Source organism: Chrysochloris asiatica, unplaced genomic scaffold (assembly GCF_000296735.1).
Source record: "Chrysochloris asiatica unplaced genomic scaffold, ChrAsi1.0 scaffold00002, whole genome shotgun sequence".
Lineage (NCBI taxonomy): Eukaryota > Metazoa > Chordata > Mammalia > Afrosoricida > Chrysochloridae > Chrysochloris > Chrysochloris asiatica.
The window spans coordinates 7,371,943-7,398,644 of record NW_006408520.1 but is presented as its reverse complement, the minus strand read 5'-3'; the positions used below and the strand labels follow the sequence as shown (position 1 = coordinate 7,398,644).

Sequence of the window (26,702 nt, the reverse complement as noted above, 5' to 3'; positions counted from 1 at the left end):
AGACAGCAATCAATTCACACCTATTTATAATTACACTGAATATAAATGGATTAAATGTGCCATTAAGAGAGATGGAGAGCAGAATGGATATAAAAAAAAACAAAACAAAAAACAGGATCTTTCAACATGCTATATGAGAGACATATAAAAAGATGGAAACAGCCTAAGTGCCATCAACAGAAGAATGGTTAAACAAACTTTGGTACATACACACAATGCATACTACAAAATACTGAAGAATAGTGATGAATCTGTGAAACACTTCATAATATGGTTGAACCTGGAGGACATTATGCTGAGTGAAATTAGTCAATCATAAAAGGACAAATATTGTATGAGACTAATGTAAAAAGTTAAATAAAAAAAAAAGGTTTTCTTGACAAAAGAAACAATCTATGACAGTTGGGGTGGAGAGGGAAAATTATTCACAGGCTAGAGGGTAGACCCATGTTAACATGGGTGATAGGGCAGTCACTATGATATATGAGGGAAGTTAGAGACACATGGAGAAATGCAATAGAGTGAATAGAGATGAATACTGTTATCTGTTAGTATATGGAGGAGATTGCAAAGTATATGGTTTGTTGGATGTAAAACTGATAATCTTCTGATCTGCTCTGTAAACCTTCACTCAATTCACAATAAAATAGTTTTTAAAAAAAAATGCATGGAAAAAAATACTTTCAATCAAGAATCCTCTATTCAGTAGAAATACTCTTCAAAAATGAAAAATAATCAATTCCCAGATAAACTAAAGCTGAAAGAATTCTGTACTAGCAGACCTACCTTACAAGAATTACTAAAAGGAGTCTTTCAGAATAAAATGAAAGGACACAAAAAGGTAACTTGAATCCAAACAAAGAATTAAATAAAACCAATAAGGAGTTCTAGTGTGGTGCTACAGGCTAATGCGCTGGACTACAAGGTCAATTTGAACCACAAGGTCGGTGGTTCAAATTCAACAGCTGGTCCTCAGAAACCCTACACAGAGTTGCTATGGGTATGGGTCGGAACTGACTCAACAGCACTTAACAACAACAACAACAATAAGTATAACAACAAGGTAAAAGGCAAATGTATTTTGTTTATAACACTTTTTATTTTTTTAATTCTGTCTGATTTACAAAACAACTGCGTAAGCCAAAGATTATGAAACTATGCTAAGGGACTTATGCTTAAGATGAAGTCTGATGGGGTTTCAAAAACCTTGTGGAAAAATTCCACTTTCTTGTAATTCCACTATTCCACAAACTTTGTGAAGCTCCCCCATATATAAGGCAACAATAGTACAAGGGACAAGCAGGGAATGGAGCTACACTACAGCAAAGTTCTTGTATTACTCAAATTAAGTTGGTATTAATCAGATCTATAGCATTGTAGATTAAGATGCTAGTTGGTCAATTACTATGAAAATACCTAAACACACACACACATACACACATATAAGTACATATGGAGTCCTGGTATGTCACTGTAGTTAATGTGCCTGACTGCAAAATCATCTGAACTGCAAGGTAAGAGGTTCAAACTCACCAACTGCTCCTTAGAAACCCTATACATGGTCTGTATGGGTTGGAACTGACTCAACAGCACTTAATGACAACAACAACAACAACATATGTATATATATAAAGAAAAACAAGGGAATTAAAACAATATACAGGAAAATATCTTTTTACATAAGATTAGATTTTTTTTTAAGTGATCTAACTAAATTATCTCCAAAAGAAACACTTTAGATTCAAAGACACAAACAGACTGAAAGGAAAAAAACTTAAAAAAAAAAAAAAAAAAAAAAAAAAAAAAAAAAGACATACTATATAATAGTAACCAAAAAAGATAGACAGTAACTATACTAATATGGGGGGCGGGGTGTGTGAGGGGGAAGGCATTAAAACAAATAACATACATGGAATCCAAATGCTTGTTTTAGAAATTTGTCAGAGGCCTTTTAAAATAGTTCTCTCATAGAGATTTACAGCCTCGGAAACCCTATACAGGGTCCCTATGGATCGGAATCGACTTAATCACAGTAGACTCCTACAATTTCTAAGAATGGATAAATTTTCATTGTGTCTTATAAAAACTGCATTATCTTCTGTTAAGTTAATGCTTCTTTATATTTGTATTTATTCTCAAGTTCCATTCTATAACATAAAATTCTGTTTGGTTAAAAACTATATATACACAAGGTGGGTATAAGATGGAACCAACTCCATAGCACTTAACAACAACACATATATATAAAACCACCATTCATCGATTGGTTTGTCCTACTGTGGTGGTTTGTGTGTTGCTGTGATGCTAGAAGCTATACTATTGGTATTTTAAATACTAGCAGGGTCACACATGGTGGACAGGTTTCAGCGGAGTTTCCAGACTAAGTATATTGGGAGGCTTAAAAAGACCAAGAATTTAAAAAATGTTAAAAAATAAAATTAAAAACTAAAAGCCTAGGAAGAATAGTTTTAATCTTAGAAAGAAGATATCATTAACAAATAAATGTACATAGTACTATATGAATTTTAGAGACATTTTCTATACATCACATTATGTGATCTTTTTAATAATCAAATGGCAGAGCATATTATTTTATACATTTTACTTATTACCCTAATGTTACACATTAAGATGTAGAGGCTCAAGAGAGACCAAGCAGATCACAGGTAAGCGGACTAATACATTCCTGAATTCCAAGTCAGTTGATCTTTCCACAATTGTTGAATGCCACTAGAGACACAGTTGTGTGCCTTGAGTTGATTCTGACTCACTGCAGTCCTAGGACAGATTAGAACTGCCCCAAGGTTTTCCTAGACTATAACCTTTAAAGGAACAGTCTTTTCTCCCATGAAGCTGTTTAAACCACCAATCTTTCAGTTGAGTGCTTAACCACTGTACCACCAGGGCTCCTTACAGACATTACTAGAAGGTATAGTCATGTTAATGCATTCTCTTCTAAAAGCAATCAAAACAGAACTTCTAGAAAAGAATGTTCAGGTGGCTAAGTCAGATTCTTACAGTTTTTTATAACAATAAATATAAACATAAACTATGGTTAGAAAGAATCTATTTATTTTCTTAACTGCTACTTTCTGAAGACTTCTAAACAGTTCAGTACCCACGGGTGCTTTTTGCCTTTTTTTAAAGAAGACTAAAGAAAGAAAGGTAGAAGAATGACTAAGGCAACAGAGGGCTTTTTGTTTTTGTTCTAAGCCTTTTTTTTTAAGCATAGTTTTTTTTTTTTAACATTTTCGAAAAACATATGCAAATTGTGCCAGGAAGTGAGTAGTCTTGGCGTGGAACTGTAGGATCAGCACTGAACTGCGAACCACACGGTTGGCAGTTAAACCCACCAGCTGCTCCTTGGAAACCCTATATAGCATTTCAATGGGTTGGAACTGATTCGACGGCACTTAACTACAAGAACAACAACATTAAGTATTACATATTTAAACACATGGTATAGTATTCATGTAGTATCTTTTAGAGGTTAATTTCTCTTTTTTAGCTGGAATGGGCAGCAAAAGGATTAAAAAAAAATTAAGAGGGGGAAGATATTCCTTAATAAATCACATCAAATAAAAATGCCATGATATACGAGAATTCTGTCCCCAGCATACTACCAACCCAAACCAGTTTTACCTTATTGTTTTAAGAAAGTATCAAGAAATTGCACCAAGAAGTTGCTTACTCTAAATAGGTTGCACTTATTTTTATTCCAATTACTTTTATTTACCTAAATTTTTCAAATTAACTTACCATTCTTTAACAGTTACTTCTCTAATCCCTTCTCCGATGTCTGAGAGTTTGAATTGAACAATCTGTCCATGTAGAGCTTCAAAGGCAAATGAGAAATGATTTCATTAAATATGTAAACATAGGCAGAAATCACTCCATTTTACAGACCGAAAAATACCATAATTCTTTAGAGTATAATTATCATTTGCTACCATCAAAAATTTAAATTTAGGGGATCCTATGAAAATATGAGACTCCTGGTATGGTGCTGCAAGATCAGCACTAGACTGACTGCAAACCACAAAATCGGCAGTTCAAACTCAACATTTGCTCCTTGGAAACTCTATATAGTGTCATTATGAGTCACAACAGACTTGATGGCACGTAACAAGAACAATGAAAATGAGTCCCGGTATGACACTGTAAATCAACATTGGATCACAAGACTGATTTGAACCACAAGGTAGCAATTCAAACCCACCAGATGTACCTGGAAAACGCTATACAGCGTCGATAGGAGTCTGAACTGACTCAACTGCACTTAGCAACAACAACAAAAAACATTGAAAATATGGAGGTGGGGGAGTTTAAGGGAGAAGCAAGGGAGAGGAAGAGCCTTTAAAAAAGATTAACGAGTAACGAGAGAAAACAAGCATTGTCTAAATATTTCAGATAATCTATTTAATCTAGTTTTTTGTTCACTGGTATATCCAAGCATAGGGAGCAGTGCCTTGGTACCAGTGGGTGATCAACGAATATTTGCTGTTGAATGAATTCTCACAACAACCTAATGAGGTTGATTATAGGATTGCTCTCAGTTTACAGGATGAAACAGAAATTAAGTCATCTGTCAAAGTAAAGCAGATTGTAATTGTTGTTATGTGTTGTCAAGTCTGTTCCAACTCATAGTGACCCTATGTATTGTTTCCAAAGAGTGGCTGGTGAGTTTGAACCACCAACCTTGCGTTTCAAACCAACCTTGTAGTCTAATGCTTATCCACACCAGTAGATCAAAAATCCAAACAGCCTGAAATTGGTAGGGGCCAAATAAAGGTTTAGAGAATAGAACAGGAAGTTGAGACTTTCTGATGAATAGCATCAATTGCCTCTGGTAAAGAAATAGAAATAGAAACATATGTAAATAAATATAAAAAAAGTTGTAAAGGTAAGGATTATACTTCTATTGTGGTGGAGGATGACATAAAAGGCATGGAATACAGATATCAAGAGTAGGCTCTTCCTGGAAATCTGTTTTTCACAGACCCATATACCTATCAAAAGTGTAATGATAGAGCAAAAGTTTGAAGTTCAACAGATCATCAGAAAATACTTTTTTTCATGTCCTTGTCAAATCTAATACTTAAGGACCCAAGTTGACTACAAAGGTTAAAAAAAGATAACACCCTCTTCCATCCAGTAACAAGTTTTTAGAAAGTCGTTCCCTAAATAGTTTGGGAGAAGGTAATAGAATGGCAAAAGCCATGTAACTTTTAGTTAGGAGCACCTCAGGCTGGTTTCAAGACACCGTGTTAACATGACCCATCAAGTACTTCATGCCGCAAACAATAACGTAAGAAACAAATGAGTACAGGAACATCATACATCATACAAGTCATCAAACAATTTATCTTGGGTGAGAAATGTATCTAACTTGCTGACTATTGCACTTAGATGAGTCAGAAGAGACGGTCCAAGACAACCCATCTGCAATACTATGAAAACACTAGTATTATCAAGAGGAAGTTATTTGGGAACCAAACCCACTGACATCAAGTCCATTCTGACTCATAACAACCCTACAGGACACAGTAGAACTGCTTCTAAGGGTTTTTGACGCTACAAATCTTTATGGGTACAGTCAGCCTCATCCTTCTCCCATTGAGGAGTGTCTGGCATGCCTAAACTGCCAATCAGGAGGTTAGCAGCCCAACACTTACTCCACTATGCCACCAGGACTTCTTGTATGTAAAAGAGGTGAGGAGAAGACAGAATAGGAAACAAATGCAGAGAGAAGGATAGGTCTACTCTAGAAAGAAAGGGTCAGCATTTTCCCTTCAATCATAAATCAATAACTAAACAAAAAGACAAGAACACTTAATAAGATACAAAGTACTATTTTATATAAGATATTTTGAGATTAGGACTCCTGGTGTGGAGCTTTAGGATCAGCACTGGATTTCAAACCACCAGATCAGCAGTTCAAACTCACCAGTTGCTCCTCAGAAACCCTATACAGAATCGCTATGAGTTAGAACCAACTAGACGGCACTTAACAATGCTGTGGGTTAGGCATTAGACGGCTCACCACAAAGGTGACTGTTCAAAACTACCAATTGCTCAGTGGGAGAAAAAGGAGGCGTTTGTTCCCATAAAGATTTAAAGTCTCGGAAACCCTACACAGGGCGTTGTGTGTCAGACCGATGTGATGGCAGTAGGTTTGATGATTTATTTTGAGATTATACTTACCAGCAGTTGTTTTCAGCAACCGATGCGGATGACTATATTTGAATGAAGGATAACCAAAGAAATACACATATTTTGACTTCAAAACATGAACACTACTACATGTTTGAAAATAGCGAATACAAATCTAGAGATAAGAAAACAGAAACGTGAAACATTAAATTTTACACTGAATTTCAAGTCTATCCTAAAAGTATTACAAGCCTAATCACAATTTAAACAACACAAAATGATCTAGGCTAAAAATAGACTACCTGGAAATAGTTACAAGCAAGTTTATGAACACTGGTTCTTAAGTGTTTCTGGTCAAGAAATCAAAAGACCTCAAACCCAAGCACACTGTGTGAAGCAATATTACACCATTGAAGTCAGATTTGTTAATATGCTTATGACTCTTGCCCCAAATTTCTTATGAGAGAAAAGAAATTTTAACAATAGAATTTTAACAATATGAACACATCTGCTTGTGCTAAGATCATTTAAAACTTTCTGAGATGAAATTACTACAGAATTCAAAACACTTAACGTCTAAAGACACTGGGGTGGGGTTCATATTGCACTCAAGTGAGTGACTTGATTTGGCTGGATTAAGTCTATAAAAGGGAATAAATATTTGGATAAGGAGCTTAAATTCATATATTATGGATTATTGCAGAAACAGGATTAGGAAGTTAATTTACTAGTTTATTAAACAGATTAGAACAGGTAAGGTGACAGGTGTCTGAATAAAGTGATAAAAATGACAGTGGATAAGGAAAGAAAGCTACCAAAGTACAACAAACATTATACATATGATTAACAGTGACTGAAAGGCTACAAAGGCTAAAAAAACATTAAGGAAGGTATTGAATAGAAAGCTAGAAAGACAGCAGAAAGGGGAAGAAGAAAAATAACGTTTCAAGCTAGGGGAGACAATTATTTTTTCTATAAATAAATAGATGATTCTACCAGTAAGGAGCTCTGGTAGCGTAGTGGTTACGACTCGGGCTGTGAACCGCAAGGTCAGCAGTTCGAAACTACCAGCTGCTCCGCGGGAGAAAGATGAGGCTTTCTACTCCCGTAAAGATTTACACCCTCGGAAACCCTGTACAGGGTCGCTATGAGTCGGTTCCGACTCCACGGCACATAACAACAACAACAACAACCAGTAAGTTAAGCATATTGCTTCAAATGCCCAATTTTAAAAGGCATGTTTATAGAATCACCAGCTTTATACATTTTATATACTCAAAGAATTTGGAATTCACCTATGAACAATACTTGAAGACACCTAATTCTAGGAGGATCAGAGATCCCAATATGCCTAAAACAATCTCAGCTTGTGAGCCAAAGTAACTGTTAATTACACCACTTTCACCTCAAAAATGTCCAGTTTAGACATTTCAGCATATGGTATAACTCCTAACTCGCTTATTTGATTAAAATAGGTCTTTCTTTGATTTAAAAAAATTAATAATTCAATATCTACAACCAGAACACATACACAAAAATAGAGGGAGATGAAAAGAAGGTGTAGCAAATTAGTGTAATAAGGAAATAATAATTTAACAAGCACTGAAGACTCCTAAGACCAAGGACTGTGCTAGGCTCCAGGAATTCAAAGCTGATTAAAATACAGTATACTGCAGAGATGATGACATGGAGAAATGGAGCGGCTGGGAACTCTAGACCCAGAGAGGGAGATGGGCTATGTGCTGACAACCAGGGAGCAGGCTTGCAAGGTATACCCTTTGGTTGGTTGATGATGCATGGAGGGGATTGTAACCTTGGCAATGAAATGATATACGACAAGATGAATGTAAAGCTAATGTTCTCCCATGTAAATTATCACATAATTCACAATAAAACATTAAAAAAAAAAAAATACCCTGTATGAAGGAGCTTCAAAAAGTTTTGGGGAAAACTTCCATTATCTTTTAATTTAATTTTCCTCTTATACACTCCCTGAATTCAAGTAGCTCACATTTTACTAGTATAAGAAGATAGACACCATAGAAAAGTTTAATATGATATGGTCAATTAAACAGAAGTAAAATCCTAGGGCCCCAAACGCAAAAACGAACCCAATTGCTTTTACATCAATTCTGTGACTTTTGAGTCAATTCACAGTGACCCCAAGTATTGCAGAGTAGAACTACACTCTGTAGAGTTTACAAGTCTGTGACTTTTTTGAAGCAGATCCCCAAGCCTTTCTTCCAAATAACCTTTAAGCAGATTCTAACTTCCAATTTTCCAGTTAGTAGTCAAGTACTGAACACTTTGTGCCACACAAGGATTCACTAGGGAGTGTAAAGCATAATATGCAAATACTATTTAATAATTTGATAGTCCCTGACTTACGGTGTATTTAAGTTACAATAGCTGTACTTATGACCGTTCGTTTTTGTGTATATCTTATCTTTAGCAATACGTACTAGTGTTACAGAATGTAATTTATTTATGCTCTCATTTCATGTCAACCCTCAAAAAAGATCGGAAAAGAAAAGAAATGTCAAGATACTGATAATTAAAGGCAATAATAAACAAAGAAAACTTTAAAAGTTACTTCAGAACTGACTTACAGTGGAGTGATCAGAACAGAACCGTGCTGTGAGTTAGGCCCAGGATTATACGTACTTTAGAAGATAAGAGAGTTTTTATTGCTTGTAACTTTAATAACAGATACAATATAGTCTAATTTTTACTGAGTCATTCAACAGATATTGATTCAACACCTATTGTGAACCAGGTATGGGGATTATATAGAGAACAAAATAGGCACAGTTCATTCCCTGATGGAACGTGGTGTCCCATAACAGATACAGACAAGTAGAGAGACAATTATAACAAGAGCAGCAATGGGGGAAAGAGACTGTTCAGACACAATAGTTGAGCAGTCCTCTACTAACAGAATGATTGGTGGGTTCAAACCACCCACTGAGTAGTTGCATGGGAAAAAGACCTGGAGAACTACTGCCATAAAGACTGTTGTTGTTGTTAAGTGCTATCAGCATAGAAAATCCTACAAGGTAGTTCAATTCTGTCACATGAGGTTGCTAAGAATAGAAACAGATTCACAACAAGGGAACACAAAGAAGGGGGACCTACCTAGAGAAAGCTATGTTGAAGTAAGACCTGAAGGATGAGTAGGAGTAATCCAATGAACGAGGTATGTTCCAGATAAGGTCATAGGGACTAAGGCAAGAGTCTTCAAAACATTGGAAATATATGTGCAAAGGTCTGAGGTCAGAGAGAACACAGTACATGTTCAGTTACCTAAAGTTGTTCAATATAGCTTTAGTGTAGTGTGAGGTAAGGGTGGATGAAGTGTGAGAGTTGAAATCGTTTGGGTTTTAGCAAGAAATAAGTCTGAGAGACAAAGACAGTCTTATTAATCATTAAAATTTTGGACATTCTGCTAAAGGTAGTGTTAAGGAAAGATATTATCAAATTTATGTCTTACTTTGAAGAATGCGGTGGAGAAGAACAAGAGAGGAGACAGAAAGTTCAATTAGAAAGTGGGAAATGATGTTGACCAGGACTAGGAAAACTGCAGTGTAGAAGTCTTAAGATCTTTAAGAGATTTAATATCAACAGAAGAGGTGAAACTGGTTTGAAGGTTAATTCTGGAGTCTACAGAGTTTTGAAGGTTAGTCCTGGAACCTATAGAGGAAGGTATGCCTTTGAGAACTATGGAAAACTCAGAGATGGCTACAGACCAATTTTTCCAAGCTAGCAGAGGCTGTGTGACACAGTTCTAGTCCTTCCTCCGTCCTGGCTAGAACACAAAATAATGAGTTATAGCAGTCCACTGTGGCCCTGAGGGATAAAATGAGAAAATTGCTAATCACACTGATCATGAATGAGCTACTAAATCATTGCCAGCTCTCATCTAACTTTGAGCTGCTTGCTATGCACTGATATTTAATATTTAATGTATTAGTTGGGTTTTCATTATTTGAAGGTGAAAAAACACTCAATAAACATTTCATTAGAGTCTTGTCGGAGGCGGTCGCTGTTGTTGCTAAGCACCCTGGCCGACTCATAGTCAAACTGTTATAGTGGTTGTTGAGCTTGAACCGCTGACCTTGCAGTTCAAACCGACCTTGCAGCCCAGTGTTTATCCTACAAGGCCACACCAGGGCTGCAGGTGGTGCATGCTGTTGTTAAGTGCGGTCAAATCGGTTCAGACCCATAGCAACCCTGTATAGTGTCTCCGAATTGGCTGGTGAGCTTGAAGCGCCGACCTAGCGGTTCAAACAGACTTTGCAGTCCAGTGCAGTATCCCACAGCACCACACCAGGTGGTGGTTGTTGGTGCTTATTGTTGTTGTTGTTTAGTGCCGTCGAGTTGGTTCCGACCCATAGCGACCCTGAACAGGGTTTCCGAGGCTGTAAATCTTTACAGGATCAGAAAGCCTCATCTTTCTCCCGCGGAGCAGCTGGTAGTCTCAAACTGCTGACCTTGATGTTCGCAGCCCAATTTGTAACCACTATGCTACCAGAGCTCCATAGGTGGTACTTAGAAAAGCCCTTTTCTAGTTACCTCTTACTCATCCTTAACAAGTCTCAAGCTACACAGCATACTCTGGGAACATTTCTCTTACTCTTAGAGTCCACAGTAGGTGCCTTCCCCTACATGCCACATCATAGCACTTCATGGTGTGTTGTCCTTTGCTTATTTAATGTGTATCTCTGACAGTCTACCTCCCCAACCACTGGGCAGTAAACTCTGAGAAGGCAGGATGGTGTCAGTCTTATTCACTGATAGTGCCTCGCACAGTACCTGGTACATAGAAGGTCCTTGAAAGATTTGGTAAGATCAAGGGGCCCACTACTTTAGGAAGAGAAAGTGTAATTAGAAAAGAAAAATGTTGTATTATTTGGTTGAAATAGTATGATTACAGTGATAGCCAGTATTTGACTCTAAAACACTTCAAAAGTGAGGAGTCGAAGAGGGGAGAGATGTTAGTTGTGATGGTTCTTAGTCCTGGTGACATAAGACTTGAATAGGGCGTACGGATAGAGGAGAAAAGTATAGGACAACAGAGTGAGTGGAGCAGCTTATCAGCTCCTCCGAGGCGTTTTTCATTGCTAGTCTGGTCTCCTCTTCTAGACTTTAAGTTCCCCCAGGACAAGGTTCGTATCACCAGTGTCTGGCACATAGTGGGGGCTCAATAAAGGCTGAATTAATCTGTATCCTTTTCACAAAGCCCGTCACCTAGAAAGTGCACAAAGAAAGGATGGTGGGCGAAATGCTAGCGGGATCTCAAGGTGTAGATGAAGTACCAAAGCGGGCAGGCGCGCGCCTTTGAAGGAGTGAAGGGGTCTCCGGAGGGATCGTCTAGCCACCTTCGCTGCCCTTCGTTTTGCAAACATCCCTCCACCTCTCTGTCACCCCTGCCTGATGTAAAGCACTCAGAGATACGAAATAGGGAGAAGGTAAGACACCCCGCTGTGACGATTACCGATAAATCACTGGTTCCGATCTCAAATCTACCCCAACCTCCTTACCAGCCGCCTGGCATTCCTGTTCCAGGTGCTCAGCACTCGTGCTGCAGCCATTTTACTCCGGAAATGACAACTGCTGGGTTGTTGGAAGACAGGGCTCCGCAAGGCGACCAATCCGAAACCGAGAAAGGCGCCTCCCCCTGAGCGGCCAACCAGGAGCAAGGAACGAGCCTCCCACCAAACAACCAACTAGGATGAGGGGGCGTGGCCTGAGAGAAACCTTGTAGAAGAGTGGAGAACCCTCTGTGCGTGGACAGAGATAGGGGGCGGGAAGAAGTTGGAATAACTTCCCCTAAATTTAATTTTAGGGGACAAAGTTGGAAAAGGTACTAGTGTGTAAATACATGTGCACCGACGATAATACTTTTAATCCCTGGAGTAGGACATCATTTTTGGTAAAGTAGAGGGATTGACACAGGACTGCAACATTTGGGCTGAAACAGCAATGATTGTGAGGCACAGAATCCAATAACATTTCTTTCTTTTTTTTTTTTACAGTAAGGTCACTTGGAGTTGGATCCAACTCTTAACAATAACAAGTGAAGAAAAATAGAGAGTTATAAGGTACAAAAAGTCAAGGGGCGCTACCTGGGTAAAGTGGTGTTGAATTAAGACAGAACTGAGAGATGCGTTGTAAAACATTCCCTTCTTCATCTTGTATTGTAAACGCCCTCACTACAGAAAATGGGACATTTCTATACTTTACAGCAAGACTCTGTACCCCTAGTTAGTTCACAAATCCATACTGGAGTATTTCCCAATGATTGGTATTTTTACTCCCTTTGAGAGTTTTTAAAAAATCATTATTACTTTCGGATGCAAATGACAGTCATGCAAAATATGTTACAGACATTACTTTGATTTATCCGTCTCTTGAAGAAATACTACATTAGGGTCAAGAAGTGGAAATTGTAACAGAAAAACCAGATATTTATAGGCAGTTTTCCACACCAGGACTGTACATGGAAGACTGTTGTTGTTAAGTGCCTGTCGAGTCGTTTCCAATTCATAGCAATCCTTTATAGGGTTTCCAAGAAGTGTCTGGTGAGTTTGAACCTCCGACTTTGTGGCTCAAACTGACCTGCGATCCAGTGCTCAACCTATAGCGCCAAGCCAGGACTGCACCTGGAAGATCGTTGTTGTTGTTAAGTGCGGTGGAGAGACCCTGTATAGAGTTTCCAAGGAGCTGCTGGTGAGTTTGAACTGCCGACCTTGAGTGCTTATCCTATGGTGCCACATCAGGAATCCACATGGAAGATTAGTGGCTGTAAAGCAAAATCTCAGCTATTTCACAAATTCACTGTGTAATATTAACCAAAAGCACACTTTTTTTCTTTTGGCCTTATTTGACTTTCAGTATATTTCACACACACATCAAAAAAAAAATACTGTAAGCAAAAAATTGAAATCATTCCCTTTATTTATCAGAAAATCTGGTATTATGAAAAAAAACCTTCAAATTTTAACTCCTGGTGTGGCACTGTAGAATAAGCACAAGCACTGTACTGCCAACCACAAGGTGTGCAGTTCAAACCCACCAGCTACTCCTTAGAAACCCCTTTCTGAGTTGCTTAAGTTGCAACCAACTCAACAGCATTTAACAACAACAACATAATATATACTGACAATGTCTCATTCTGCTATACATAAGGTCACCACAAGTCAGTGTTGGCAACCACCAATGACCAAGAAACCAAGCCCACTGTTGTTGAGTCGGTTCTGACACATAGTTCTTCTCTGACACACATGGTGCTGCCATGTGTCAGATTTGCCTGGATTGAAAGGGAAAAAAAGACCCTTATGAGATATATAATTTGCAAATTTTTCTCCTAGTGTGTTGCTTGTTTTTTCACTTTCCTAATAGTATCTTTTGAAGTACACAAGTACTTGTTTTTTAATTAAATAGAAGAACACTTTTCTATTATCTTCTTTAGTTGTTTTTCTTTACTTGTTTTTGCTTTGGGTGCCATATGTCAGAAACCATTGCCTAACCCAAGGTCATGAAGATGTAAGCCTATTTCTTCTAAGAGTTTAATAGTTTTAGCTCCTATATTTAGGTTCTGAATCCATTTTGGGTTAATTTTGTGTGTATAGTGTGTGAACAGAAAAAAATAAAATCCCAGTTCTCACTTTTTTGCAGACTATTATCAACTGCTGGGAAAAGATAAAATCCCAGACCACACAATCTGACACCAAACTGTGTGTTAATCAATCTAAATCTATTACCAATTATAGTCCAAGTCTCTGTCTGAGCCCAGCTGCATATGCAACACTTCTTCCTCTGAACCTAACCACCTGGAGCTAAATTAGATCTTACAAGTTAAACAGCACAGTTCTCCAGGCTGCCAAATTGGCCCAGACTTCAGATTCAGCAAGCTTGAACAGTCCTCAGGACACCCTCACTTTTGGCCTACTGGCTACAAATCCAAACGTTTCCTATATTCCCTTTTGATACCATCTTTAAGCTCAGGTCCCTCAGTTTGCCTTACTTCTGACCTGCTGGCTTCTTCTTCCTTATGTTTGATCATTTGCTCTATCACAGAACTCACAGGAAGTGCAATACTTACAATTACATTTTTATAATGGGAGGATACAAATGAGATGCATAAAGTGAGGTCTGGGAGGATTCCCAACACAAAGCATTCCTCCAAAATAGGACATGTTACCTTAAAACACTGCTGAAGATCAGAGGCCACAGCTTTTTCGGTATGGCTTGCATCTGGATGTAAAGAAAACAAAAAGCCTCACCACTGGAGCAGTAAACAACATCATGATATATATAGAAAAGATCGAAGCTTTCAAAGATTTCATTTTGCTTGGATCTACCATCAACACTCAAGGAAGTAGCAGTCAAGAAATCAAATGACATGTTGCATTTAGGCAAATCTGCACAAGATCTTTTTACAACATGGCTGACTCAAGCCATGGCATTTTCAATAGACTCATATGCATGTGAAAGTTGGGCAATGACTACGGGAGACCGTAGAAGAATTGACCCATTTGAGTTATGGTGTTGGAGAAAAAATGCAAAGGTATCATTTGTTGTTGTTAAGTGCCATCGAGTTGGTTCTGATCCATAGCGACCCTGTATCAGGTTTCCGAGGAGCAGATGGTGATCTTGAACCACCAACCTTGCAGTTCAAACAGCTTTGCAGTGTGGCACATTAACCCATAAAACAAACCACTCTGTACTGGAATAAGTAAAACCAGAATGCTCCTTAGAAACCAACATGGCCATGTTTATCTCTCATACTTCGGACATTATTATCAGGAGGGACCAATTCTTAGAGAATGATGTCATGCTTGGTAAAGTGGAGGGTCAGTTGAAAAGACACATCCAACAAGATGGATTGGCACAGTGGCGGCATCAATGGGTTCAATTGTGAGGCTGTTACAATTGTGTAGCAGCAATTGTGAGGATGACATAGGATCAGACAGTGTTTGGTTCTGTTGTACATAGGGTCACTATGCATCAGAATTGACTCTTTCAATATTGCAAGTCAAGGCTTGAGTTTTTTCTTCAGTTTTTTCAGCTTCAGAAATGCTGACCCTCTTCTTCCCTTCTGGTTTTCTAACTCTAGGTCTTTGTACATTTCATTATAATACTTGATTTTGTCTTCTCCAGCTGTCCTTTAAAATTTTCTATTCAGCTCTTTTACTTCCTCATTTTTTCCATTTGCTTTAGCTTCTCTGACATTCATTTTGGTATTTTCTTTCTTTCCTGTCTTTTTAATGATGTTTTGCTTTCTTTGTATAACATAGTCTTGATGTCATCCCAGAACTCATCTGATCTTTGGTCATTACTGTCTAATGCATCAAATCATTCTTGAGATTATAAAGGTAAAGTTAAGTTCCTTGTCCCACCATTTACTTCTTAATTGAATCTGACTCACAGCAACCCCATGTATGTCAGAGTAGAACTATGTTCCATAGGGTTTTTAATAACTGGCTTTTCAGAAGTAGACTATCAGGCATTTCTTTTGAAGTGCTTCTGAGTACACTTGAATCTCCAATGTTTTGGTGAGCATCTTAAAATTGGTACCAGCCATGGTCCTCCCCCTACTACCCCAGAGTGTGAGATCTTTAACTTTTGAACCATCTTTAAATGGTTTTTGTGTAGTGTGTAATATAGAAATCCAATTTCATTTTTTTGTTATGGTTAACCCATCATACCACAGCATCATAAATTCTCCTACTGAACTACTGCTCCCCTGCCACAGAAATCTGTTTTAAGACTCTGTTTCCTTTTCCTTTTGTCTGTTTGTCTATCATCATGCCAATCCCACACTAAATTTTTTAGCTTTATAAAAATTCTTCCATTTTGACAGGTGGAGAACTCTCCACCTTATTTTGTTTAGTCTATTCTTGACCTTTTGTTGTTTATGTAAATTTGAAAATCAGGCTTTCATGTAAATTTTAGGCGCATCAAGAAAAAGTCCTGGTGAGCATTTGATTGGAACTTCATTGAACTTATATTTTCAACAGTATGTCTAAAGATTCTTTGGAGTTTCCTATGTAGACAACCATATTTTCTGAAAATAATGGCAGTGCTATTTTTGCCTTTTATCTTTTTCTTTTAGAATCTGACTAGGACTTCCATCTTTCTCCTTTAAAGAAGCCATCATTATGGGCATTGCTATCTTGTTACATTTTTAAAGGAAATTTCCTAATGTTTTACTATTAAGAATGAAGTTTGCTATAGGTTTTTTCCAGATTCTTTTAATCAAGTTAAAAGAGTTCACATTTACTCCTAGTTTTGTTTGATTTTGCTTTTATCATGAAGGGATGCTAATTATATTTTTAAAATGTGTTTTCTATATCTACTGACATGATATTAATAAGTTTCTTTTCTTCTTTAATCTGCCCATGTGGTAAATTACATCAGGAGATTTTTCCAGTGTTAGTTAAACTGATCATTCTCTCTTTCAAATCCAGCTTGGTCACATGCTTTGTATACATTGTTGGATTTGGTTGCATTTTCATTGACATAGGAACATCTAAATTTATGAAAAAGATTGATGTGATCTGATTTTGGTATTAAAGTCTTACTAGCCCTATAAAATAAACTGGGGAGTCTAACTAGTTTTTCATGTTATCTTGGAGAATTCATATGAATATAAATTTGGAATGGTATCAGAGACCTTGCCCTATCCTGTGGTAAAATCTCTGAGACTTCATTCCTCACCCCTCATCCCCACATCCCACTGGATGGAAACACTCTTAACTTTCAGTTCAATTTCTTTAATGGTTATATTACAAATAAGACTTTCTATTACTTCTCCTCCTGTTTGTTATTTTTTATCATACACATTTTTAATTGATTCATTTATGTCATAAATAGTTTTTTAGTTTGTTTGAATCAGGATTCCAATACCAATATAATCCCACTCCACTCCCCACCCTCCACCCCCATTAAATCTATTTGTTAAAGAACACTGTTTTATTGCTCCTTGAGTCAGTTTTGGGAAGTTAATATATTTTAAAGAATTTGTCTATGTTATCTAAGTTCTCAAATTAATTGAAATATGTTGTTCAGAGTATTCTGCTTCCAAAAAACCTCTGTTGTATCTACCGTCATGTGGTGTCTTTTCTAATAATGTTGATTTGTATCTTCTTTTTTTCTCTTTTGGCCAGTCTTCTCAGAATTTGTCAATTTAACAACATTGGTTCTTTGAAAGAGTCAAATTATTTTGTAATTTGTTCATTTCTACTTTTATTTTTATTATTTCCTACTTTCTTTGGATTTACATAAGGGCCCTCCAAAACTTGGGGTAGTTGGCATGACTAAGATAGCTTCTAAAAGGTCTCTCTCCAACTCCATTTTGTCCTAGGCTATGTTTCTGTTTCTGAGGTGACACAGGTCTGTTAGTGAGTAACAGGGGAGGGATAATTTGCCCTCAGGAAGAATGTTGTTGAAAGTATGATTAACTAGTATGCAGAAACTTAACTTGTATACATATATAAAGAATTTATTTGGGCATGTCCTTAATGATTTGCCAAAGTAGCCAGTCAGAAAAAAATTTATTTTAACTCATCATTAAGAATATACTTTGCTGTTAGTTTCTGATATTTTAATATTTAGTCCCTATGAAGTCTCTTATAGAGCAACTTTGTAGCAGCCTGGTTGATGTGTGCTATCCTGATAAGAGAATCATTCTATCTTTCCATACATTTCTTTTCCTTTTATTTTAAGCACATTGAGATTTTACTCTATGGCATTTATGTTCTCATTTTTTTACTACTTAAGTTGAACATTGTGCTTACCCATTTTCAGCATTTTGAAGTAAGGATTTCATTGCATTCCATAGATTTCATTGTAAAACTTGACCACAAGGTTAGTGGTTCAAGGCTACCAGCTGCTCCTTGGAAACACTATGTAGGGTCCTTATTAGTTAGAACCAACCCCACGGCACTTAACAACAACAACAACATAGCTTATTATGATCCACACAATTGAATGACTTTGCATAGTCAATAAAGCACAATTAAATATCTTTCTGGTATTCTTTGCTTTTAACCAAGATTCATCTGTTGTCAGCAATGATATCCCTTTTTTCATGTCCTATTCTGAATCCAGCTTGAATTTTTGACAGTTCCCAGTTAATGTACTACTGCAACCGATTCTGAATTTTCTTCAGCAAAATTTTATTTTGGGAGACACAGGAATCCTGGTGTGGTACTGTAGGATCAGCACTGAATTGTTAACCACAAGGTCGGCAGTTCAAATCTACCAGCTGCTCCTTGGCAACCCTATACAGAGGTGCTATGAGTTGGAACTGACTTGATGGCACTTAACAACAATACCTTTGATCCATAACAGCATTATTGCTATAAGGTCGATTTTTCCACCCATCTCTTACATCATAATCGCCTCATCAAATGCTTTGTGTGTGTTCACTAATACAGTTAATTCTTTTCTATATCCCCTGGATGCATTTTCCCCTCACTTCCTCCCTGGAAGATACACTAACAATAAATAAGGTGTATAATTAGTAAAAGTTAAAAAAAAAAAACCCTGATGGTTGTGAGATTTGTGGGATCTTGAATACTTCATAAATCTGACAGTACATGTCTTATATTGTTGATTCTACCTTATCCCCCACTCCCAAACCTACATAAACAGTGTCCTATTAAAAAAAAAAAAAAAAAAAATAGCACACACATGCACGCACACACATACATACACTAGGAGAAATAGGAGAAACTGGAGGGTCAGTATGGCAACGAACAGTAAGAAAGACAGGTTTTACAGATGGCAAGTCCTACCAAAGAGATCTAGAACTTTCTTACAATCTCACCTTTAATAGTCTCCAGCTCTTAAAGATACATGCCATAAATATACTGTCAAACTAAGCTAAAAGGATACAAACAGTAGAAAACAAAAGAGATGGCCAGGCCCTACTAAAAATTAGACACCTATATGCATCACAAGATATTGCCAAAAGAATAAAAAGACAGCCCTCAGACTGGGATTTTTTTTTTTTTTTTTTGTGATGACATAAAAGACAAGGAACTAATCTCTAAAATTCATAGGCTACTACAACACTTCTACAAGAAATTGACAAACACCTCAATTAAAAAATGAGCAGTGGACAACAACAGATACTTCACTAAAGAAGAAATTCAGGCCAATGAGCACATGAAGAGACAGTCATAATCATTAGCCATTGTTGTTGTTGTTGTTATGTGCCATGGAGTCAGTTCTGACTCAAGCCATTAGAGAGATGCAAATCAAAACAACGAGATATCATCTAACCCAGCATTAATTTGCTGTTGTTGTTAGGTGCCATTGAGTTGGTACTGACCCATAGTGACCTTATGTACAGCAGAATGAAACACTGCCTGATCCTGGGCCAACCTCACCACTGTTGCCACACTTGAGTCCATTGATGTTGCCACTTGGCCAATCCATCTCATTGGGAGTCTTCCTCTTTTTCTCTGACCCTCCACCTTACCAAACATCATATCCTTCTCCAGTGATTGGTCCCTCCTGACAATATGTTTAAAATATGAGAGATGAAGTTTGGCCATCCTGGCTTCCAAGGAACACTCTGGCTGCACTTCTTCCAAAACGGATCTATTGGTTCTTTGGCAGCCCATGGCACTTTGAATATTCTCCTCCAACACCATAACTCAAAAGCATCAATTCTTCTACGGTCTTCCTTATTCATTGACCAGCTTTCACATGCATATGAGGTTATTGAAAATACCATGGCTTGGGTCAGGCGCACCTTAGTCCTCAAGCTGACATCTTTGCTCTTCAACACTTTTAAAAAAAAAGGTCTTGTGCAGCAGATTTGCCTAATGCAATACGTCGTTTGATTTCTTGACTGCTGCTTCCGTGAGTGTTGATGGTTGATCCAAGAAGGATGTTTTAAGTCCTGTTCACTTTCAGCAAGCAAGGTTGTATCATCTGCATATCGCAGGTTGTTAATGAGTTTTCCTCCAATCCTGATGCCATGTTTTTCTTCATATCACCCAGTTTCTGTGATTATTTGCTCAATATACAGGTTGAATAAGTATGGTGAAGAAATACAACCTTGTCGCACACCTTTTTTAATTTTAAACCATTGAAAACATTTACTGATCAAGATCAAAGAGCACAGCCTTCGGTATGTATTACATCTCAATGTCAAGAAAACAAAAATCCTTACCACTGGGCCAGATAATAACATTCTTATCAACAGAGAAAAGATTGACGTTGTCAAGGACTTCGTTCTTCTTGGATCAACTATCAACACTCATGGAAGCAGCAGTCAAGAAATTAAATGACGTATTGCATTAGGCACATCTGCTGCACAAGACCTTTTTGGTGTGTTGAAGAGCAAAGATGTCAGCTTGAGGACTAAGGTTAACCTGACCCAAGCCATGGTATTTTCAATAACCTCATATGCATGCAAAAGTTGGACAGAGAATAAGGAAGACCATAGAAAAATTGATTCTTTTGAGTTGTGGTGTTGGAGGAGAATATTGAAAGTGCCATGGGCTGCCAAAAGAATCAATAGATCCGTTTTGGAAGAAGTGCAGCCAGAGTTCTCCTTGGAGGCCAGGATGGCCAAACTTTGTCTCTCATACTTTGGACATATTGTCAGGAGGGACCAGTCACTGGAGAAGGATATGATGTTTGGTAAGGTGGAGGGTCAGAGAAAAAGATGAAGACCCCCCCAGTGAGATGGATTGGCTAAGTGGCAGCATCGATGGACTCAAGCGTGGCAACAATAGTGAGGTTGGCCCAGGACCGGGCTGTGTTTCGTTCTGCTGTGCATAAGGTCACTATGAGTCCATACTGACTCAATGGCACCTAATAGGAACAACAATGTTCATCACAATGCTATTAACAATAGCAAAAAGTTGGAGACTTTTTAATACCCATCAATATAAGACTGGATAAACAAATTTGGTACATATGCACAATGGAATACTATGCAACACTGAAGAATAATGATGACTCTGCAAAACATATCATAACATGGATAAATCTGGAGGACATTATGCTGGGTGAAATTAGTCAATCATAAAAGGACAAATATTGAATGAGACTGCTGTTGCAAACACTTAAGGTTTTCATGCTAAAATAAATATCCTTTGGTGGTTACCAGGGGTGGGAGGGAAGGGAGAGGAATCCATTGGTTAGAGGATAGTTGTTAAGTGCCATTGAGTTGGCTCCAACTCAAAATGACCCTGTGTAGGGTTTCCTAGGAGGAGCTGGTGAGCTGGAGCTGTCAACCTTAAGGTTCAAACTGATGTTGCATTCCAGCGCGTTAACCCACAGCACCACATCATGCTAACTTGGGTGATGGAGAGGGCAATATATATATGTTCTGCCAAGAAAAGTGATGAAGACAACTGAAGACACAGGAGGTTTGCAAGGGTTAAGGGGATAGAGGTAAATGATGTTATATATGCAACCTGGAACAACAGTGTTCTCCTATTCTCCCTTGCCTACCCATAGACAGATACACAGGCTGAATGGGTATGCAAGGGAGAGTGGGAGTATTCCCACAAATACATAAGGATTTGAAAGAGGATATTTGTCTATCGGTTTTTACCTTTGTTGCAAACATACTTATGAATGTGGTGGAGTATGCAGGGGACAAAATGATGAAAATGTCTTAGATATTATCAGACATCTTAAGGCAATGAGTTCCTGGGCCTGGAGGCTCAGGACCACAGTGTCAGGGTACACCATGGTCAAATGGCACAAAGACAAAGTTCAACTTCCTACTCTGGTGAATAGTGATTGGGATCGTAAAAACTCATGAGTGGCCATCTAAGGTCTCTGCATGTGTGGAAGAAAGAACAGTGATAAAAATTTTAAGATTCTTGGAATCAACTGGTTCAATAGACCAATGGAATGTTTGAGTATCAATCATCATGACTCTGAGACCAGAAGAGCTAGATGGTGCCCAGCTACTACTATCAACGTCTCTGAAAAGGATCACATTAAAAGGTCCTTGATGGAGTGGGAAAAAATGTGGAACAAAACAAAAAAAAAATCATAAAAAAAAAAAAAGACTGTGCTTATTGGTCAGAAAGAGATTGGAAGCACCCAAGACTGTGGCCCTCTACCACCCTTCAAGTTTGGAACAGAACTCACTCTCGTGGCCCAATTTTCAGCCAAGCAGTAGTTATGTATACAAGGGAGCAACAACAACAGATTAACCATGGAATGGCGAATCACTCAAGATCAAAATGGCAGCATATACTTAAGGACATTTACCTAAATTGAGAAGGGATGGGAAGGAGGGTGGAATGGAATTAACCAAAGGAAGAAAGTGGAAAAACTATTGCTACTGAATAGGACTGCAAACAATGAGAGGAAATAAAGAGTATATATGTTGAATACAAAACTGATGATTTCTGTAAACTCAATTCACAATAAAAAGTTATAAAAAGACCCCAAAAGAGAATCCTGTTGTTAAGTGCTCTCGAGGAGGGACTGGTGGGTTTGAATTTTGCGTTTCAAAACGATCTTGTGGTCCAATGCTTATCCTACAGTACCAAATCCTTGTTGTTGTTAAGTGCCATAGAGTCGGTTCCGACCCACAGCGACCCTGCAAAGGGTTTTCCAGGATCAGCTGGAGAGCTTGAATGGCTGACTTTGCTGTTCAAACCGACTTTGCAGTCCAGCGCATTAAACCATAGCGCCACACCAGGACACTTACAGCAAGATAAACAGGATCCTTAACAACCAAAAACAATACTGTTTACCTACAGAAAATAGAGGAGAACACCGGTATTTGTACAATCGTTCAGTAAAACTGGAGCATCTGGCTAGAGTAGAAAAAATGAGATTTTCTGCAGCGCATAGTTTTTGCAGTGTTCTGCACACTGGTCAGTCAGGCGGGACCACATTTCCGATAGTGCTCCAGAGCACTTACCCAGTTGCCATAGCAAAGTCCTCAGGACTTCGGATCCCAAGGCTGAAATTTTCCGGGAGTGGGCTCTTTAAGCGGCAGAGTGCCTCTTTTTACCGCGCGCATGTGCACTGGCTGCTGGGCGGTGCAAATTGAGGTCGCTGGCGCTGAGGTTCAGGTCCTTTTCGGCTAAATCTGATTCCCTGGAGCCCGTGGCTTACTGCGCTTTTCTGCAAAGTCCCAGCGGTCCTGTGCGAGGACCGAGACTGCAGAGGTGCTGCGTCGAAACCAGCGTCTCTTATTCCTTCCGCTTGGGCGGCGGCTTTGTGGTATCGGATCGGACCTCGGCGTGCCCCTCATGGCGGGGCAGCGGGTGGAGGTCGACGGAGGGATCATGGAAGGGGTGAGTGCGGAGCTGGAAGCCTAGCGGGCTATGGCTGCACCCCTGGCTGGGGAGGAGGACAGCTTTGATGTCTGGTGTCTTTACTTCTCCTACACTCCTGCCCTTTGCAGGGTGGCCAGATCCTGAGGGTCTCTACGGCCCTGAGCTGTCTTTTGGGCCTCTCCTTGCGAGTGCAGAAGATCCGAGCCGGCCGCAGCACACCCGGCCTGAGGTGAGTTGGGCGACCGGGCCGCGGGGTGGGGAAGCGGGGATCTGGGCCGCAGGACTAGGCTAGCGATCCAGTGCTTATCCTACAGCGCCACTCCAGGACAGAGAAAAATCCATTTTCTAACCAGTGCCATCCTCTTCTGTAGCTCATTTTAGAATCATAGAACAGGAAAGGACTTTAAGATGGCTAATTTTTTCTTTCAGTAATTACTCCGGTTAGTTGTGAATAAGATCAGAATTATCTACGTAGAGAAGGAAACAACTTGACATTTGCCCTTCACATTACTTCTGTTTGGGAAGCTGGGTGTGTCATAAAAGAAACTCCATAAAAGACCTAGATTGAAGCTACTCTGGTTCCTTGTATACATTGCATTTTGATAGATAAGCTTCCCTTTGTTGTTGTTGCTGTTGTTAAGTGCCGTGGAGAAGGTTTCGGCTCACAACAACCCATGTAGGGTTTCCGAGGTGCTGCTGGTCAGTTTTTGGTTCAAACTGGCCTTGCTGTCCAGTGCATTATCCTACCGCACCACACCAGGGCTCCTAGCTACCCTTAGTCTTTAGTCTTTTTTTAAATCCCCCAAAGACACTTACTGATATGTGTAAACATTAGCAATCCAGTCACCAGTTGGAGAATAAAATTCATTAAGGCTGTTTTAGGTGCCATTGATTATTCAGTGAAGTGCAAGTGATCCTGGTGACTTTTAGGTCGTTTTACTAGTTTTTCTCTTTTACCACTTCTAATTTGTAACAATAAATAAATGTATGCATTTATGGCCAAAGTAACTGCTTTCAAAGTAATCCATAAAATGATAACAAATGGCAATTAGTCCAGACATTTGGTTTGACACTGTAGGATCAGCACTGGACTGCAAACTGAAAGGTCGGCAGTTCAAACTCACCAGCTGCTCCTTAGAAACCCTCTGCAGGGTCACTATGAATCAGAACTGATTCGATAGCGCTTAATTAACAAAAACAGCAGGTAGTCCAGGTACATAAAAACACAAACTGAAACTCTGACACTGAAGATGCGTCACTTACTGTGGTAAGTTGGTATGTTATACATTGCTATTGTCTTGTCCTAAACTGTGGGGATATAGGCAGCCTTAATGCACACATTTTGATGCAGTTTTTTGACCTGAAGGCCTCAGCATCTTTCTGGACTGGAAATGATTCGAGATTTGTGTGATGCGCAGCTGGAGGGTGCAGAAATTGGCTCAACAGAAATAACCTTCACACCAGAGAAGATCAAAGGTGGAACCCACACAGCAGATACCAAGACAGCGGGGTATGTGTATCACATTTCATGACGTTTGGCTGCTGTAGTTAGGCCTGGGTTCAAATATACAACTACATATATGCCTCATTTTCCACTCTTTTAAAATAGAGCAAAAATACTTACCTGTCAGATTTGGGGATTGTATATGTAAAGTTTTGGGGACCTAAGTGTTCATTAATTACTATATTTGGGATTTTTCTCATGTATATGGGTAATATGGTACTAGCCTATTGTCGCATATTGATGATGTTTTTAATATTTAAAAACAGAATACTCGAGACTTAAGTTTTCATATGCTATAGTTATAGCATTTTTATATAGTAGAAAATTGAATAATTGGTTTATAACTAATTATGAACTATATTCTACTAGTGTTATTGTACTTTTTGGGCAGTCTTTTAATAGGTATTTATACAACTCTAATAGTGGTTACGAATTGGGCTGTGAACTGCCAGGTCAGCAGTTTGAAACTACCAGCTGTTCTGTGGGAGAAAGATGAGGCTTTCTGCTCCTCTAAAGATTAACAGCCTCGGAAACACTGTACAGGGTTACTGTGAGTCAGAACCGCACACAACAACAAGAAGTCCTCAGTTGCAAACTGAAAGATCAGCAGTTCAAACCCACCAATTGTTCCTCTGGAGAAAGATATGGTGGTCTGTTTTTGTAGATTACAGCCTTGGAAACCCTATGAGGTAGTTCTACTCTGTTCTGCAGGGTGATATGAGTGAGAATAGACTAGACAGCTGCAGGACTTTTTTGTTTTATGCAACCCTAGTTAACAATTTTTATATCTGATCCTGATTTTTTTCCCATTAGGAAATGATACTTAACAACTAAATTGGACATGTTTAATTTTTAAGTATCTCTTCCTTTATTGCCATAAAATGCTGAGTGTTATTGAGATTTGCATTGTGATGTAAATAGACTTTTGTGATGAAATGGGACCTGTTACAAGGCCACGGAGAACTTTCCTATAGAAACTAAACACTTTTCTTTTTTAAGGATTTTTTTTTTTAATGTTTTATTGTGAGTTATGTGATAGTTTACATGGGAGAACATTACCTTTACATTCATCCTATCTTATACCGTTTCATTGCCAGGGTTACAATCCCCGCCATGCATCATCAAGCAACCAAAGGGTATACCCTGCAAGCCTACCCCCTGGTCGTCAGCACACAGCCCCTCTCACTCTCTGGGTCTAGAGTCCCCAGCTGCTCCATCTCTCCATGTCATTGTCTCTGCCTCCATCTCTGTTGTCACTGCTTCTCTGGTAGGGTCCCGCTCTCCGCTCTTCTCCCTTGATGGTTCCAGGGACCTCTGCTCCTGGACTGCAAAGTCAATCACCCCCTCCTTTTGCTACAAAATGTCCACCTTTACATTTCTAACCCTTACAATCAGTCCTGATAGCAATTATTCACCATTGTACCACAAGGGACCTATCCCCATCTCCTTTCATTAGCCCCACCCAGACAGATTGGATACTACTCAGTGGAGAGTCTACCTTCCTCCATACCCTCTAGATCTAGACTCCCTCTTGAAAGCTTGTAAGCCAGTCACTTCTTGCCTTTGTATCCCCCCTGCCATTTTGGGTAGCCAATGTCCAAGTTGCCCATCCCTGTCTACTCTGTGTATGGAGGGGTTGGGAATGATCCTTGCTATAAAGATTGTTCCCTCTTTTGAGCTACTGCATCCATAGGTGTAGGTCAAGTTCATCAAATTGTATCAGATTACTCTTTTTTTTCTCTTCTTTCTTCTTCTAGTTGAGCTCT

The 26,702-nt window shown here is 38.7% G+C and overlaps 2 protein-coding genes across 2 annotated transcripts in view; one reads left to right on the top strand and one right to left on the bottom strand.

The window, feature by feature from the left end:
* The window catches only part of DBT (dihydrolipoamide branched chain transacylase E2), a 70,390-nt gene extending 58,638 nt beyond the window's left edge, over window positions 1-11,752 (bottom strand). Inside the window, exons 1-3 of the mRNA XM_006830918.1 lie at window positions 11,694-11,752; window positions 6,205-6,328; window positions 3,760-3,835 (exon numbers count right to left, since the gene is read on the bottom strand). Of these exons, the coding sequence (XP_006830981.1) occupies window positions 3,760-3,835; window positions 6,205-6,328; window positions 11,694-11,744 (251 nt within the window). The 5' untranslated portion in view covers window positions 11,745-11,752. The remainder of the gene's footprint in view (window positions 1-3,759; window positions 3,836-6,204; window positions 6,329-11,693) is intronic.
* An 11,589-nt stretch (window positions 11,753-23,341) lies between these two features.
* RTCA (RNA 3'-terminal phosphate cyclase) overlaps window positions 23,342-26,702 on the top strand; it is a 44,291-nt gene continuing 40,930 nt past the window's right edge. Inside the window, exons 1-3 of the mRNA XM_006830917.1 lie at window positions 23,342-23,450; window positions 23,561-23,661; window positions 24,799-24,942. Of these exons, the coding sequence (XP_006830980.1) occupies window positions 23,406-23,450; window positions 23,561-23,661; window positions 24,799-24,942 (290 nt within the window). The 5' untranslated portion in view covers window positions 23,342-23,405. The remainder of the gene's footprint in view (window positions 23,451-23,560; window positions 23,662-24,798; window positions 24,943-26,702) is intronic.